Source organism: Eptatretus burgeri, chromosome 3 (assembly GCF_056783735.1).
Source record: "Eptatretus burgeri isolate ZD-2024b chromosome 3, Ebu_testis_v1, whole genome shotgun sequence".
Classification (NCBI taxonomy): Eukaryota; Metazoa; Chordata; class Myxini; order Myxiniformes; family Myxinidae; genus Eptatretus; species Eptatretus burgeri.
In genome coordinates, this window is record NC_140963.1 from 55,659,237 (window position 1) to 55,678,370 (window position 19,134).

Sequence of the window (19,134 nt, forward strand, 5' to 3'; positions counted from 1 at the left end):
CTTCTGGTGGTCGAGGTCGAACTGGGGTTCTCTCTCTGGATTGTCGAGGTCGTGTTCTCCCTCTGGGCGCCAAGTCGTGAAGGTTGCGAGTGGTGGTCTAGGGTCGAGGCGCGCACGAGAGGAGAGTGCCGGAGAGGGCTTGCCGACCGGCGCACCTCGAGGGTGCAGGTAACCTGCTACGGTCTCACAGGACCCGTTTGATCTCCCAGGTCCCGTGTCATAAAGACCCAAGTGGTCCAGCCTGACCCCCTTGTCTGTGAGGGGGTCTTTTCTTGTGTTTCTTTTGGGTTTTTGAATGAATGTTGTCGTGGTGCCATCCTATCAAGTAAAACTGCTTAAGTGACTGTACATTTATTAATTATATGTGGACGTAGTGCTTTCCCTTGCTTTTGTTTGCCTGCTGTTGTTTCTATTTTCCTGTATACGTGCTTGCCTGTTGTTCCTATTTGCCTACTTATGTGTTGTATAATAAATGTCCTTGTGTGAAATGTATCCCGTTAGTCATCTCTTTCCCCATTGAAAGTTCCATCTTAAATCACGGAAGGAATTGGTAGTGGGTTTCGACACCCAGTAAGTAATCTGAACCGTCGAGGTCGGCGATAACTCCACTCGGTTATCCCCTTAGCACGGAACAAGCCGCTTAAGCGGTTCGTGTCCGGAGCCGACCTGTGGCGTGGTAACTCCTCGGTACGCTACCTGCGCGGGTACTTAGGTATATCGACATTCGGCGATTCACCCTATTTCGCGCGGGTTGAATGCGGACTGGGTTGTGGTGAGGTTAAACCCCCACCCGTGACTGGCTCCTGGCGGTAGTTCCAGGAGGGTCACGACTGAATTGTCTGTCCGGTGGGCGACGCGGTTGCTATTAGTGGGAAGCGGCCGATCGCACGCCGGCGGGCGCGAATTCGTAACTATATATATATATATATATATATATATATATATATATATATATATATATATATATATATATATATATATATATATATATAGAGATAGTACATCGATATGTCAGAATTATTTCACCACCAGATGCAAGTTTTAATCACGAAACAGTGAAAAATAACGCTTATTCTGAAAAATGCGCAGGAGCTGCGTGCCTGAACTTTGACCCCGATGTGGACCCCCAAGATGATGACTGAAAATTCTGAAAAAAAAGTGAGAAATGTTTTTCATGTATTCGAACACATCTGTCCTATCGCCGTTATGTTTTTCAAACTTTCGTAAAAAAGGGGGCGTTTGATGCACCCTAATAATTATAGGCAACCGGGCATGCGCAGCGTTTTTATACATGAACCCCAGTATGATGGGATGTTACTTGCTTACCACATGGACGACACCTGTGTGGAAGCTGTTGCTGTCAATATACTTCGTGTCCCTCATTTACCCAGGTGTTTCCATTATTTTGTCCACTACATGCGTGTACGTGTGTGTGTATATGTATAATGTGTACATATATATATATATATAATGTGTACATATATATATATATATATATAATGTGTACATATATATATATATATATATATATATATATATATATATATATATAATGTGTACATATATATATATATATAATGTGTACATATATATATATATATATATAATGTGTACATATATATATATATATATATATATATATATATATATATATATATATATATATATATAATGTGTACACATATATATATATATATATATATATATATATATATATATATTAGCCTGGTGTTGGCGCAGTGGTTCGGGCAGCGGCTTGGGATCCAAAAGGTCCTGAGTTCAAGCCCCGTTGGGCCACTGAATTAATACACCAGGGGGTTGACTCAGCTTGTTATCTTTCCGAGGTCGGCGAAATGAGTACCAGTATACTGGGCCGGTGTATACCCCGGTTGAAATAGGTGTACCATATCCCTGTGTCGTAAGAGGCGACCAGGGTTGCGTCAGGAAGGGCATCCGGTGTAAAAGATGTGCCAAATCACTATGCGGATCATACGCATGATCCGCTGTGGCGACCCCTAACGGGAGCAGCCAAAAGAAGAAGGAGATATATATATATATATATATATATATATATATATATATATATATATATATATATATATATATATATATATATATACACACATCAATATATATATATATATATATATATATACATATTTTTATATATATATATATATATATTATACATACATACATATATATGAACCTGTGTGTTTCTTGCACTATTAATTATGAGTACGTCATTCATAAAACATTTTGAATGCCCTTCATATCATAGCTATTGTTTATGTTTGTAACTGCATACTGACATACATGACCAGCACCTTATCTTTTCCTGTACTATTGAGGAGATTTTCGATCGCATTGCCTTTTTCATAGGCAAAACCTTTGCTCATCCAAGTTGCTCTGAACTCATTAGGTCGATCGTAGTTTATGTACTGGTGTCACGTTTCAGACAAGGCAGATTTCCCCCAACATGTTGGGTTATTACTGACAATTCAATGGTGACATGGCAATTATTCTGAGATGAGCTCAATTTCCAGAAGCTGAGAAGCTAATTCATTAACACAGTTCCCTTCAACTGGATTTGAATCTCCAACTTCCAGGATGCTAATGCCATGCCTTTAACACGAGTCCACCACTAAACATACGCAAAAGTGATCTCAAATGGATGAAAATAAGATTGTTGCAACAAACGAACTTCTCTTGTGATCGAGGGATTTAGCACTGGGGAGGCAATTGCACGTTGTGTTTTTGGGTTTGGGTTAACAGGCTACCAGGGCCATACGTCCAAATATTTTGGTATGAGTTTTTTGGGGTCTGTTGACTGCACCAAAAGCCCAAAATAATCTCAGAAAATGTTATGAGAAAGTTGGAAAGAGTCTTGTTTCGTTTTGTCATTTTATTTCCAGTTGTATCACTCTTTCTGTGCACACAATGTTACACAAGTACAGGAATTTCTCGTTTAGGTTTTCACAGTGGTGTGCCAAGATCCTAAATTCTCATGGTGTCAGCCTGTGAAGCAGGACAGTACAGCCAAACACAGCAACAAAGCCAAAAGCAGCAGCTGTGTCTAACACGGCACACGAGCATGTGTTGTGTTCTTGGTTGGGCAATGCAGGTCAAATCCAATAAAAGCATGCCTCGCAAGGATTACATTTGGTTATACATCCAGCAGTGTCACTCCAAACAGCTATACAATCTTCAGGCCCTTGTTACATAACAAGATGAACTTCAGCGATAAAAAACATTACATAGCAGCTGTACATTAACTTTTATTGTGGCAGTTTCATAAGTGTATAGAAATAATGAAAAACTGTGACTGAAAAGCTTCCACAGAGTTCAACTGCTTGAACCATCTGTAGAGCAGCAACTGCTATAATTATTGGCATTCATTGCATGGGACAACATGTCTTTTGTGGACTACAGTGAGACTGTGCATGACTGTGGCAAAGCAAATAGTGAGGCGACTTTACAAGTCAGATAATCCAAAGCATGCTTACAGGGGTAAAGAGCACTGGACACATACAGCAGTCAATACAAGTTACATTCATGAGCCTCACTGGCCTAAGCAATATTTATCCTCCACATTAAAATGATTGTCAATATGGGGTGTGTTACAGATGCTTTGAATGTCTGAAGCTAGCAGGTATTTGAGTGGTAAGGCACGGAAGCTATGCAAAAGAGTTATACAGGCAGTGGAGATACATAATTAACACATTCATACCTCATCTCCATGAGTGGGTTTGCTTGCAGGTTCTCTATGTGACCAGTGTTTAAAGTTCGCTCCAACTGGTTTCGTCCCGATTATCATTTCCGGGGAACCAATTCGATTTGATCGCACTATTTCTGTGGCTGGGGTCTGTGCAGCCATATGAATGACACGACCACAAATTTGATGGGAGCACACATGATGACAACTGAACATACAACATGATGGTGATGGTGCATTTACAGTCAACAATGACATGACATGGTGTGCAAAATACTACTTGCAGCCTAATTAAGAGCCTTCCTGGGCTGTATTTTAGAATCTTGAAGAGTTTTTATGGTAAGAGATGCTGCAGAGCATACTTTAACCAATGTAAACCGACTAAAGTAGACAAGGTATAAATTTTGCAATCATCAACACACATTGCAAATGAAACTTTGACCAAAAAATTGGTTCATGAGTGAGATGATGGCCAATATATTGAGAAACGAATTGATATGCTTGGTCATGTTCAACAAATCATACTTAAAATAATTATACAGTTCGGGATATTAACCGCTGTTACTTGATAACGATTTCAGCCACACTGCAGCCAATAAATGGCAGCACAAAGTCCACCATTAGCTTTTGTCAGCCTGGCTAGCAACAAGGAAAACTTTTCATCCATTTGTCTCAATGCAATTTAAATAAAAATGAAGTGTGAAGTTCACTGCTGCAAAATCGTTTCTGGGAGTTAATGTGCTATAGTTTGAAACACTGCGAGCAGTGGAAAGATTTACAGGTGGAACTTGAAGGGCACTCGGTAGAGTGCATACCTCCGCCACATAATTCCTGATCCACGAGAACATATCGGGCGCAATACATTTTTGAAATATCATGCTGTACAGTACTATATCGTTTTTGGCCCTATCTCTCAATGGTGAAAAATCACTTAAAAAATTAAATAATACTCGTATCCAGATTGGGATTCGAATCTTCACTAAAATCGGATCAATTTGTCGTGGTCACACACCCAATCTGTCCACCAAGTTTCATCCGATGCCGTCCACAACTTTTGAGATATCGTGCTATATATTAGTTTAGCCTGATCTCTCAATGGTGAAGAATCACTGAAAAAATTTTTGGATCCGGATTCGGATCTTCACCAAAATTGAATCACTTCTTCCTTGTCTCACACCCAATGTGCCCACCAAGTTTCATCCAAATCAGTCCAATTTTTTTTGAGATCTCATGCTATATATCATTTTTTGGCTCCATCTATCAATGATGAACAATTACTTTAAAAATTCTCGTAGTTGGATCCGGATCTTCACCAAAATCTAATCAGTTTGTCCTTGCGACACACCCAATCTGCCAACCAAATTTCATCCGGATCCGTCCACAACTTTTTGAGATATCCTGCACACAGACAGACAGAGAGGCGTGAAAACATAACCTCCTTCACCTTCGGTGGTGGAGGTAAAGATGAGGACTGTCAATTACGAACAGAAATATTGCACATGAGAGTTACCCTGCCTTTCTTCCTTCATTGGCATATAATTCAGATTATAGCACAAGGAGATTTCCCCAAAGAAAGGGAACAAAACATTGCACTCCAACAGCTGTGGTTAAAATCTGCTGTGGTTAAGTATCCATTAAGATACTTGCAAGTGTTAATGTGTGACTTTTATTTCAGTTTTGTAGTGGGATCCCCAAGTCTTGGGGCTGTAAGGTTGCAAAATTCGAGTAAGGATGGAGACGGTTAATTGAGGCTTCTGTGAGGTCTCCCCCGACATTACAAAACCCATGCCGCAGATGCATGATCCAGAATTTTGGGCTCCACTTCCTTTTTCTAACCCTGCAAAGCCTTACAGCCAAATACCAGCTCTGAACAGTGAAGAACTTGGATGCACTACTGGGAATTGCACATCACATTATTTAACAATGGCAACAATTCATACAGTTTTCAACGTCATGAGTGCTCTCTGCAGGAAACCTGAGGGAATGATATTGTTACGGTCTGGTCTCGGGGGTAAAAATGGGGATAGATTAAAACAGTTATTTCAAAGTACGTGTTCGAGTAAATGTGGTATCGTTCCTGTAAATGATAAAACGTGTCGAACACGTTTAGAAAAGATCTAATCCCCCCACCCAAAATGTCTATCTAAGCCCCTCCTTCCCACCCTCCCTACATTATTGAACCTCCCCCGTCGGTTATTTGTCTCTTTGTGGAATTTCCCCGATATAATATCCAATGAGCATGACCCATGAGCGATTGTGGAGTCAGCACAAAGTCACAATGAGCACAGGAGTGAAAGGCCACATCCGTTGCTCCTGCAAAAGCCACAATGGTGCTGCCCAATGAGCATGTCCCATGCGTGATTTGATGTCCCTCTTAGGACATTTAAAATGGCACTTCACGCACCAGAAAGGCAGTGAGAGAGTCTCTGTTTGTGCTGTTGGTTCATGTTGGTGGGCTCATGCTGAAGCTGCAGGCTAGCTCCAGATGTCCTGAAAGGAGACAACCCGAAGTGCAATGAGGCTAGACCACACCACACTGCTGCACACTCGCCCAGGACCCCAGTGGCCAACCAGGTTGAAGCACGTGCTGAGAGCGATCGTCCCATTATGGGCGGAGCCACGCCCAAAAAACATGTGTTTTTAGGGGGTAGCCGGTTTCAAGTTACATCTTCTCCGAGGGGGTTTGTTGAATCTGGCAGGGGTTTCGGTATTTGGTTAGCCCAATGGCACCTGCATAGCCCCACTGAGCTCGATTTTTCATTTTCGTCCGAAGGTCAAGGTCACAAGGTCACGAACATAGAAAATGTCAAACAATCAATAAATTGGGCATCGAGCTCCTAGGGTTTTCAACTGTTTTGAATGAAAGTTGGTATGCAAGTAGTGCTCTTCGAGTACTACAACTTTCATCATTTACGTTTTTCCCGATTCCCGCCAGTTTGCCCGTGGCGTCCCCTCAAAGGTCAAAAAATAAAAAGGCGAACCATGTACATTGCTCGTGAACCATCGCCGTCTCCAGACTTGTCTACATTTATTTTATCGAATAAATCGACGTCATAACATACAAGGGGTGGGAGTCGCACATAGTCGCCATCTTATTTTGTTTGGTAATCGGCTATATTAATATTATCAACATCATTTAGTAATCGGCTTTTATTTGACCTCACGATCATTCATGGTATTAAGCTTGTAGGGTCATTCCATGCCAACTCACCTAATGGTCCCCAGGTCACCTCCTCAGATTTTGATGGAAAAATTCTTAAATGTAGATCTGTATGGCTCTACCCACCATGCAAAAGATTAGCTTTCAATTCCTCATAGTTTAAAAAATATCTATCTCTAGAGACCTTTGAAATTTGGCCCTAAAAATGCCAAATGTGAAAAACGCATTTTTTTCCTTCAGTGGCTTATAATTTTATAATGGACTCCTCGAGAAAGCTAATATTGCAAATATTTACTAATTGGCATCCAATTTTTTCAATTATGGCATCAGATAGCTTCTGGGATGCATATTTCTCACTCTATAGGAAGCTAAAAATGGCTTTTTGGCAAAAACGAGCTAAAATAAGGTGAAACTATAGGAGCCCTCCTGAAAATATGGAACAACTTAGAATTGTTTCCTCATAACACAGTGATTATAGGGTCATTATCTATCCATAGATACATTTTTGCTGGGATAATACAGTTAGGTGATGGATTATAAAAGTTTTAACATAAGCCCTTGCCTCCGAGGGCTCTAAAATGGACCAATTTTGTCCCCTGGTTTGACCATGTGGCTCGGGGTTTAGGATCTTCATTTTTTTTTTCTCTAAAGATTGCCTCATATAAGATGTGTCTACTGACCGGATAATTTTATCTAACGCCCATGGCTTCATAGTAAAATAAATTTTTATTTACATGCACGTTTTTTTTTATAATTATTCACTTTTCTCATATTCAGAAGTTTATAAATCTGAAATGGAACTATCCAGGAAAGAGTTACTGCAGAATTTTATAAACTGGTATACAAAATTTCAGATTGTGGCATCAGAATGTCTCGAGAAAGCACATACTCCTAGTTTTAGGAAGCCAAATATGGCAATTTGGCCCACTTGGTACAAAACAAGGTGAATTTGCAGGGGTGCTCATGAGGCTAAATTATGCTTCTTATTAGACATTAGTGATAAGGATGTTATTTATTCATAAATACATGCTAATGATTACTTTCGTAAGTGATTGCAAATTATAAATTAGAACAAATTTGATTAGTTGAGTAGCAGCATTTTTATTTACAGATATACAGAGACAATGAATATTAGTAATTTTTATACCTTAGAAAACTCTTTAATGACCTTTCATCTTTTATATAATCCATTATCATGATTATCTAGCACTCAGAGGCACAGAATTTTACATCTTAGAAAACAGGTCTTGAACATGCTTAAAGTCATGCTGTGACAGTTGGTACTGATGTCCACCAGATTTTATGTCAGGGGCTTCAACCACACAAAGAATGTTGAGTAATGGCACCCAGCATTGATCTTTCTTTTTTTCTGGATGCAATGAGAATATTCACCATTTTTGGTCAAAGTGGCATTTTCAACTTCCTACAGATAGAAACATATGCATTTATCCAGCATTCTGATCACAGATCCTTAAATTTCATATGCCAGTTTATAAATATCTGCAGTATCACTTTGCTAGAGTGTTCAGTTTCAGATTTATAAGCTCATGAATATGAAGAAAGTGAATAACTATAAAAAAAACGTGCATGTAAATAAAAAAATATTTTAATATGAAGCCATGGGCGTTAGATAAAATTATTCGGTCAGTAGACACATCTTATATGAGGCAATCTTTCGAAAAAAAATGAAGATCCTAAACCCCGAGCCACATGGTCAAACCAGGGGAAAAAATTGGTCCATTTTAGAGCCCTCGGAGGCAAGGGCTTATGGTAAAACTTTTATAATTCATCACCTAACTGTATTATCCCAACAAAAATGTATCTATGGATAGATAATGACCCTATAATCACTGTGTTATGAGGAAAAAATTCTAAGTTGTTCCTTATTTTCAGGAGGCTCCCTCTAGTTTCACCTTATTTTAGCTCGTTTTGGCCAAAAAGGCATTTTTAGCTTCCTATAGAGTGAGAAATATGCATCCCAGAAGCTATTTGATGCCATAATTGAAAAATTTGGATGCCAATTAGTAAATATTTGCAATATTAGCTTTCTGGAGGAGTCCATTATAAAATTATAAGGAACTGAAGTTGGAAAAAAATGTTTTTCACATTTGGCATTTTTAGGGCCAAATTTCAAAGGTCTCTAGAGATAGATATTTTTTAAACTATGAGGAATTGAAAGCAAATCTTTTGCATGGTGGGTAGAGCCATATAGATCTACATTTAAGAATTTTTCCAGCAAAATCTGAGGAGGTGACCTGGGGAGGTTTTTGAAATGTAGGTGAGTTGGCACGGAATGACCCCTTAGCCAATGACGGCTTTTATTTCAGTACAGTTGTCATGAAGTACTTTAATGTTGGAAGCCTATTGTGGATTGATACCATCATTACATGGTAAAGTATGACCGCTTATACATTTATTGATTTCCATCGGTGTGGTGCTTTTTGATTGGTTGGAAGGACAATGAATCACAGTCTCAAATAACAAGTGACTGTCCCTTGGTGAAATTCATTTTAATAGAATAGAAGAGGTGACATTCCAGTAGTATCTACCTTTTATACATTTTTGCTTCACGGTGTATTTCCAAAACATAAAATAGACCTTTTTGTAACATTAGCAGCCATTTGTAATCACATATTGTGCTTGTGAGCATGTCAACTTGTGGGGATTCTTCATTGCATGGATGCCTCATGTTTAGAAATTATCGAACATGTGTCATTAACACTGTTAAGGGTATTTAGGATCTACAAATATACTGGATATCACGATTAAAAGTGGCCTTTGCAATTCATAACAAACAAACCTTGAATTTGGAGAGATATACAGTGGCCTGCAAAAGTATTCACCCCCTACCAACAATGCGACATTTAGATGAATTAGGAATTATACTGAAACAATTTTTCCAAATGAAGTTATTTATTCATCTATCTATAATTCCAGAAATCTCTGTGTGTGTCTGTCTGTGTGTCTGCGACCGCTGTTTCTCGACAACCACTGGTCCGATCTCATTGAAACTTGCCAGGTATATTGGTGGGGCCCTGTGGATGTGCCTTTTCAGGGTTTGATATTAATCGGACAAGTGTTTCCCAAGTTATGGCCATTTATTTACCAAACCAATGACAGGACACGGTGCTATGACATCACGATTGACGTCACAATTCTTCTTTTTTTTTTTTGCACATATCACAATTGACGGCACAATTCTTCTTCTTCTTCATTTGATATGATGTCACAATTGATGCTGGGGACCTGAGTGTGTGCCTTTTCAAGGTTTGATATCGTTCTTCTTCATCCGTTTCAGCTGTTTCCCAAGTTATGGCCGTTTACGATACGGTTGGTCCGATCAAATTGAAACAATGCCCCAATCCAGTCGTCGTTTACGAGAGTGAAGGAATGAGGCTGCGCGTCGTGCACGCGCAATGGAATCTAACGAAGCCCGAGATTCTCGCTTGACACACGACGCTACTCGCGTGACAAGGCGTCGTGCAGCTGAAACGGATGAAGAACGAACTGCTCGCTTGGCAGACAACACTGAACACGAGGCAAGGCGTCGTGCAGCTGAAACGGATGAACAACGAACTGCTCGTTTGGCAGGCCACGCATGTACGGCCACACACGTACGGGTATGCACTACAAAGTGAAAAGATCAAGCTAAACCCTGTTGTTGTTGAAGGATGTAACATGTCAGGAATACCTGCAAAAAACATGCACAAATCAAAATTAACTGGTTGTAAAGGTATTCAGCCCCTGAGGTCAGTACTTGGTGGAAGCACATTTTGCAGCAATGACTGGTATGAGTCTTTTTGGGGAGATCTCCACCAGCTTTTCAGTGAGATGGTGAAATCTTTTTCCCATTCTTCACATAAAAATTGCCCTAGTTCTGCCAAGTTTGATGGGGATCGTTGATGGACTGCAATCTTCAAGTCTCATCATAAATGTTCAATTGGATTCAAGTCAGGTCTTTGACTGGGACACTCGAGAACATTTATTATATTCTTTTTAAGACACACCAGTGTGGCTTTAGCTTTGTGATTCATATCATTGTCCTGCTGAAATGTGAATCTCTGACCCAGTTTCAGATTCATGGCTGACTCAACCAGGTTTTCATCAAGCATTATCCTGTACTTTGCATCGTCCATTATCCCTTCTATCCTGCCAAGTTTGCCAATCCCAGCTGAAGAAAAGCAGCCCAATAACATGAAGCTGCCACCACTATGCTTGACAGTAGAGATTGTGATGACTGGGTGATGTGCAGTGTTAGGTGTGCACCAGATGTATCGCTTTGAATTTAGACCAAAAAGTTCAATTTAGTATCTTCACCCACCACTAATTGCAAAAGAATCATTTCTACCTCAGTGCATTTCAGTAAGACTCCCTAATCGCCATACTAAAAGTCCTAAAAAATCCAAGCATGGGAAAGTAGTATAATTTGCATGATATGAAAATTAGCTTCCACCATAAGAGAAAATTCATATTTTCGCTATAACTTTGCATCTAAGTGCCCAAACCCATGTTTTCAAGGTCAATGAACATGATAGGCACATTTGAAAATTAATATTTTGAATATAATTTGCATATTATGCAAATTCGTTTCAGGAATTAAGAGAAATTTCTAATTTTCACTATTATTTTCCATATAAGGAACAAGTATCCAAACCCATATTATGAATATAACTTGCATAAAATATGCATATTAGCTTTTAGCAATTAGAGAAAATAAAAAATGTCAGATAACTTTGCATCCATGTGCCTGATACAAACAATAAAGTCATATAAAAGCAAGTATGAAAAATTAACGAAAGCAGCAACAAGCAATACCTGAAATACTTAAAGTGGTGACACCCAATCACGATGATAAGATACATTTAACACCGGTTTTCACTGCTAATCGGTAATGTGGTTAGTGTTCTTGATGAATTTTCAGGTAACATATCAATCAGTATCACTGCTGTCATCTATCTCCACCTGAGATGAATTAGCGCAACTTACACCTTTACACACCCCACACATCCATGTACAGTCAATGGGAATATGCTTACAGGTGCATCTGCTGTTGCTACACCCGGTCTTGCAGTTACACCTGAATATCTTGGTCAACTTCTCTGGTGCAGCGGGGAGATGTGTCTGCATCATACCTGACCATGCTGGCCTCTTAGGACGAAGGACAAAAATGCCACTTCCCACAGAAGATCGATGTGATATGTTGGATCGTGCACTTCCATTGCCTGCAGTTCTTTGTATGTCAATGGATTACGTCCTGTGTGCTGAAATTTGGAAGTTTTGATGTTGATCCTTCCCACTTTTATGATGTCATCCATTGCCACTGATACTCTAGGTACAGGTTTACTCAGCAGCTTTCCTGGTGTGAAAGTGGAAATAATCCCCATTCCATGGAATGTTCCAAAGCCATCAAGAGTTCTTATATTGTGATCAACATTGTCACCAACATGCTGAATGAACTCTTCAAATTCAGGCTCAGGCAACTCTGCCCCTTGTGTAAGAGCGGCACTTTTCTCGAACTTCCGCACTTCAGGATAGGAACAACTGAAGCCGTGTTTATGAAGAGTATCTACGATGAACCGTGATGAAAACTGATGATGCGTTTCAGTTGCTAGTCCAAATTGCAATGGGGCTAGAATGACTCTTGGCCTTGTTGCTTGCATTATAGCTTGTCCAATTGATGCTACCTTCAGATCAGTGTTTTTGCCAACGAACAAACCTTGCAACAACATCAGTAGTGACTGTGAAATGAACTGCACAGCTGCTTCTGTTGATGACATCTGTTCTCTGGTTGGAGAGACATCATTAGAAGAGTCAACTGCCTTTATGTCACTCTTGATAAGCTTGGCAACTGTGTTTATCATTCGTATTTTCTCAATATTGGGGTCCTCTTTCTTCTGTTCCTTGTAAAAGTCATGGAGAATATTTGCTGCTGTTCGTCTAAAACTTACAACATTTGGCTTCCCATTCAGCTCGGTTATTATGATATTGTAACCAAAATGTTCCATGAGTTTACTCTTCATATGCGTAAAGTCATAAGCTGCAACCTCTGAACCCAAAAACCTGTCTCCATTTTCTCAATCAAGTCTGTTATTGTAATCTGTTCATCATCATTTTCCTCCAGGTACTTTGCAACCAACAGGAATGCTTCATATCTTTCTGCTTCTTTGGGTCTGCCAAGCCTTTGTTTCTTTGCAACACTACCTAGTCCAGAGGAATGTTGCTGTGGAACGTGCTTCCCAGTCCTGAAGTTGACATTACAGCTTTGATGGTAAACTGCATCGGCTGCGATTAGGTCATGAGCAGATGCAATTCTGCCTGAAACTATCGTAGACCATTCATCTTTCCTTTGTGAACATGAATGCAAGGCAATATTTTGGAATGATGTGGTTCTTACAGGATAGACATCCATGGCATCACACTTTTTCTCATTGTAAGTAGCTGGTTCACCACAAAACAAACAGTGCTTGTCCAAACTGAACGTTGACGTTTCTGAACGAAGGATACACGGTGAGGGCTGATCTTGTTCAGTTACTTTTTCCTGTGCCTTTGCAATCGTCTGTGGATGAGTGAAAACCCGTCGGCATTCTGTGTGTACTCGCTGACCTTTATGAGTTCTTGTACTACTTCCTTGCTGCTCACTGGCCCTGTTGATACTCTCGCTCCCCTTTTCTCGTAGGATTGCAGTATCCTGACCATCTTCTAAACTCTTCTCGCAGAAAACAGACTCCGCCATAGCTAGCTGTTATTCATGAAATAACAGAGCAGAAACAATACAAGTTAGGGTTAGGGTTACGGTTCAATCGGATACAGTACTTAGATGCAAAGTTATAGTGAAATATGAATTTTCTCTTATGACAGAAAATAATTTGCATATTATGCAAATTATATTCAAAAATATTAATTTGCAAATGTGCCTATCATGTTCACTGACCTTCAAAACATGGGTTTAGACACTTGATTTGCTTCAATTGGGCACTTAGATGCAAAGTTATAGTGAAAATATGAATTTTCTCTTATGGTGGAAGCTAATTTTCATATTATGCAAATTACACTACTTTCCCATGCTTGGATTTTTTAGGACTTTTAGTGTGGTGATTAGGGGGTCTTACTGAAATGCACTGCAGTGGAAAAAATTATTTTGCAATTAGTGGTGGGTTACCCCCTCAAATTTGCTACATTGACTGGACTTGTCTTGTCTGACCGACCACAAAACGTTTGTCAACATGCCTGTAGTATCATCAAGATGCTTTCTCACAAACTCCATCGGAGCTTTTAGATTAGTCTTTTTCAGTTATGGCATCTTTGGATGTCCATCCACCTGTCCATGGAGGCCAGCTTTGTGAAGGGAACGGGATATTGATAACTGACCCCCATCTCAGACATCGAGCCTTGCAGACCTCTGAAAGTCATTGTTGGATTTACAGTGACATCCCCAACCAGTTTGCAACTTGCCCTGCTGCTGAGTTTGGATGGGCAACCTGATGTGTGTAGTGTCTGGGTGGTATAATGCATCTTCCACTTCATAATGGTGGATTTCACCATACTCAAAGGGATAATGAGTGACTTTGAAACCTTATTATAATCCTCTCCTGAATGGTGCTTCTCCACCATTTTATGTTGAACTTCTTGGGAAAGCTCTTTGGTCTTCATGTTTGCCTTGTTGATTGACCAATTGAGTTGCACCTTAAAACTCCTTAGATAAGTGCGGGAGCTTAATTGTTTAAGTTAAACCACTGATTGCATACAGGTGAAACATATTGCACATATTTTGTAACCTTTCAAACAAGCAATTTGCACCTGAAGTGTTTGAATATTTATGCAACTGAGAATCATCTGATTTTTCTCTGTTAATAATAACATATTCACATTTTATCTCCACTTTTTTGCTTTCTCACTTTCGAGTATAAGCTCAGGTGGCATCGAAATATGAAAACTTTGGAAGGGGGTGGAGGGTGAATACTTTTACAGGCCACTGTGTATTCCATTCTTTACCAATTGGGGAAATCTCACTGGGCCCTGAGTTGGAGAAATGAAGAATCTTGTGTAATGTAACAAACCTCTTAATCTACATGTAAATAATTCCTTGATTATTATTACATCCTGCTATACTAAGTTCCAGAAAAAGAAACACAAAGCGCAGCCTTTGTTAACGATCTAATTTTAACTAATGCACATAATATTTGCGGCTGAAACTCCGTGTGCACATTTTGATGTCGCTCTAGTCCATTACTCGTCATGCAGGTAATGCATGACACATGTTCATACGAGTCAAGGTCCGCATGAATGCATTGACATCCATTGGGTCCCTGGCTTGCCAGAACATACGAGAGGGGAACGATGCATTAAATGGACTCATCCCGGTGGAAGTTTCAATGTACATTGAATTCCTTGCACAAATTTACCACTATACATGTAACTTAAGCACATTATTATCTTTGCTTTCCTGATTCATTCACCAATATTGATCAAAATGGACATTTTCTTGAAGTTTAAATGGGTTTGAATGACAGCCATTATTCTTAGAGGCAAGACGATTGATTACAGATAGATCCAGAATGCATTGCATATGGGTATTGTTCAAAATAATTGTGATGAATCACGGGGAAGAAAAAAGAAAGAAAAAAACCCCCTTAAATCGAAGCAATAGAATTTACTCCTGATATAGTATGATGAGAGTAATCATATGCTGAGTAAATTACAAAACATGCAATTGAGAGATACAAAATCTGGAGTGCAAAGGCAGGCACTAGCAGCTTGCTTTCAAGTGCCTTTTGAGCACTACATTGCTGTCCGTTAACGTCCCCCAGTGCAGATGTTTGACGCTGAGTCCTCGCGTACATAGACGTCAGTTTATTGTATGATGTGCAGTTACACAATGGACGATGGAGCACCCTCTAACAGACACATGGTCACAGGGAGCCTTAGCCTAATGGTGGCGGTCAACTGGTGACGTCCATTAGAAACTCCGTGGAAGTGGACTACAAGCCATTTTGAATGGAAATGTATGTAGAAAATATGCCTGAAAGTTGAACAAATAATCCATAAAGATTTCTTACAAATCTACACTTTTATAGCGTTTTAGACACCTGTAATGATCTCCACAAATTATGGTATGAGCATGTAGTATTATATCAATGATATAAGAAGTTTCAAATCCAATGCTTTTATGTCAGACAAAAGCTGTCTTTATTATGTCTTTATCTTCGCCTAGCATCAGCAAAACTAATATGCTGTACATCGTTGTTCTCAAAACAAAACAAGGTGGCTCAGCTGCTAATATGCTGCGCAGTCGAACAGAAGAACGCATTGCCTTAAGTGCAAGGCCTACCAATGAGAAGGGCCTCCCCTGGATTGGCCCGCACCACATTTCCTTTCACCGAAGTTGCCACCACACGAAGACCAGGGGGAGTTGCTGGAATAAGACTTGGAAGATCTGTGATAGACAGAACAAGTGAGCAGGTTATGTTCCTGGCAAAATTTGCTCAATTTTGTGGTTAAGAGGCACTCATTTCCAACAGCGTTCAGGACTTACCTTCGACTCGACAGCGTGATGAGCCTCCCGTAGCTTTCTGTGCCCTCTGGGCTTTTTCCATTTCAGCTGGTGCTGTTGGTAGATGAAGATAACATTTTATATGTTAGGAATAAACGAAAACACTCTTAAAGAGTTTTAGTTCTTGGTTCAAGTTTTTCACAAACCGACTGGCCAGGCCTGGTGTTTGATTTAAAGTGGCAGGAAAGTGAGCAGGATGCTGGTGAGAAGTTCACACACACACACACACACACACACACACACACACACACACACACACACACACACACACACACACACACACACACACACACACACACACACACACACACACGAAACCAAAACAGCAACCGATACAACCCAAACCATTGCAAACAAGACAATAGAAAAATATTATAAATGAAATATCAACAGATATACACTGACAAGTGGGAAAATGACAAAAAATATCAGGGAGATTGGGGACAGATTGGGGATAGACAAAGAAAGCTCATCGGAATGGTGAAAAGATTGGGATGGAGAACAAATCGTAACAAATGCCCCCAAACAAGGGACACTACACCAATGGCTTTAATAAAATGGTGGGACTGAGTCAATCAGACAGGTGTAGGTTTTTCAAGGTAGAAACAGAAAAGCACGAGTCACCTCCTTTTGAGATGTAAAAATAACTCATGTCAGAACATCTGTACACACAAAGGCACAACAAAGTATGTCGACAAATCCACTTGCTCATCTGTAAAAATTTCAATATCCCAGTTCCAGAAAACTCATCGAAACATGAACCAAAAGCAACAACTGAAAACAAGGAAGGAACGCTCACATACGACCTGATGATCCCATCAAGCGTGAACATAGAAAATAAATAATTGTGACCATATGTAATGCTTCACATGCACATGCATCGATGCACATGCACATGCATCGAAAAAGGTCTCCAGACTATAAATTAAATATTCAACATCAGTATATCTCTAAAGATCATGTAAGTTAATTTGTAAAGCCTAAGTAACATATACTGTACCTTGTTCACCTATTGACTTGATACACAACTGTTAAAGGTACCATTTTAAGGCTCACTGGAACAGAAAGTTTAAAGGCTTCAAAATACCAAATACGGCAACTGTCTGATGGAAACTCAATCGATGCCATCCTTCTTGGGCTGCAGTGCTTCACACAATCCTGCAATCAAATGCTCCATAGTCATTGAATAGGCCAAACTCATGGAGAACGTATGGGGTACCCTGGCAAGAGCGCCTTTCGATACAGCTGCAAACACTGAGTGCTATTGATCTTGTGCCAAAGGTGCAGGAACTCCCGTCTACTTCTAATTGATAATCACTGCTGGGAAATCGGATTTACATGTCCTGGGTCAAGATAAGTGAGAACTTTTCTTTCTTCTAACCAAAGGTATCTCATGCCATCGAGATTGTGTACCTGCAAAGGCGATGAGCACCGACTCTGAGTCAGAGCCAGAGTCTGTGCTCACTGTGCACGTGTACACTCCAGCGTCGCTTTCCACTGGGTTCAAGATTTTTAGTGAGCGGTCAGGCAGTCGCAAGATTCTGGAAAAAAAAATGGTTTGAACAATTATTGACTTCCTCATACGAGTATCAGCAAGGCCGATTTAATTTCCTTTAATGGTATATTATATATAAAACACACACACACACACACACACACACACACACACACACACACACACACACACACACACACACACACACACACACACACACACACACACACACCTTTCCTTGGTGGTTGTTTTATGATGGACTTCCTCTAGTTTTTTTTTCTTTTTCCTAGACATTGTTGAGGCTCGTTATGAGGAACAGGTGAAAAGTTCCTTGCATTAACCCTCAAGAGCCCACGAAATATTCTGGGTGAACAAAAAAATAACCCCTGGGGCTCTAGAGGGTTAAGTAAAAATTTGATTCGATCGATCAAATTAAGCTCATTTTTCTATATAACCGTATTTCACAAGCATGTGAATATGACAAACACATATATCCTCCAAATAAATATTTTTCTCACAATATTATCGCTAAAAATAGGTTCCACCACAAAATCAATGCAATTTTGTTTTCCTGTTCTGCAATCACAAATACATTATTATTTGCTCTATCAACTGCCTAAATTTATTTATTGGCATTATTCCCATAACTGCATTCACATTCACACCAATAATAATTACTCACGCCGTGGCCATCGGCCGAGCGCGTGAGTATTGCGATGATCCCGTCTTTGTGTTTGTTTGTCTGTTTGTCGGCAGAATAACTGGAAAAGCATGGCATTAAGGAGGGAATTAATGTAGAGGATTCTGTGTGGACAGAAATTAGAGATTGCAAGAACAGTAAGAGACTTGAAGGATGCTTTTATAGGGCTCCTGATGTGAGTGAAGAGCAGGAAAGATGGAAACTTGAATAATTCAAAAAACGAAAGTGATCGAAGAAGAGTATTGATTATGGAAGATTTTAATTTCCCCGGGATAGATTTGGTCAAGAAAGTCAGAGTGGATGACGATTTTATAGATCTTGTTCAAGGTCTGCTTTTAATCCAGTTTGAAGAAAAACCCACAAGGGGGAGGGGAGTGTTCGACCTCTTTTCAAGTAATCCCAATAAAGGAGATGAGGTGGTGGTGGGACAGCGTCTGCGAACAAGCAACCACAACACAGTTATCACAACACTATTGTTGAGATGTGAAGTTTGGGATTGTGGTACAAGGTTGTT

At 39.8% G+C, this 19,134-nt stretch overlaps 1 protein-coding gene across 16 annotated transcripts in view; it reads right to left on the minus strand.

Annotated features, from left to right (window-relative positions):
- Positions 1-19,134, minus strand: part of LOC147029952 (ADAMTS-like protein 1) — a 545,848-nt gene that overhangs the window by 50,559 nt on the left and 476,155 nt on the right. For 15 of the 16 annotated variants that reach the window (XM_085873493.1, XM_085873499.1, XM_085873494.1 and 12 more), the window contains 3 exons: positions 17,839-17,966; positions 16,408-16,479; positions 16,204-16,308 (listed from right to left, as the gene is read on the minus strand). In XM_085873493.1, coding sequence (XP_085729619.1) covers positions 16,204-16,308; positions 16,408-16,479; positions 17,839-17,966 — 305 coding nt within the window. Of the gene's footprint in view, positions 1-2,887; positions 5,114-16,203; positions 16,309-16,407; positions 16,480-17,838; positions 17,967-19,134 lie in introns of those variants that run through there. The other variant, XM_085873510.1, reaches the window with a different exon arrangement.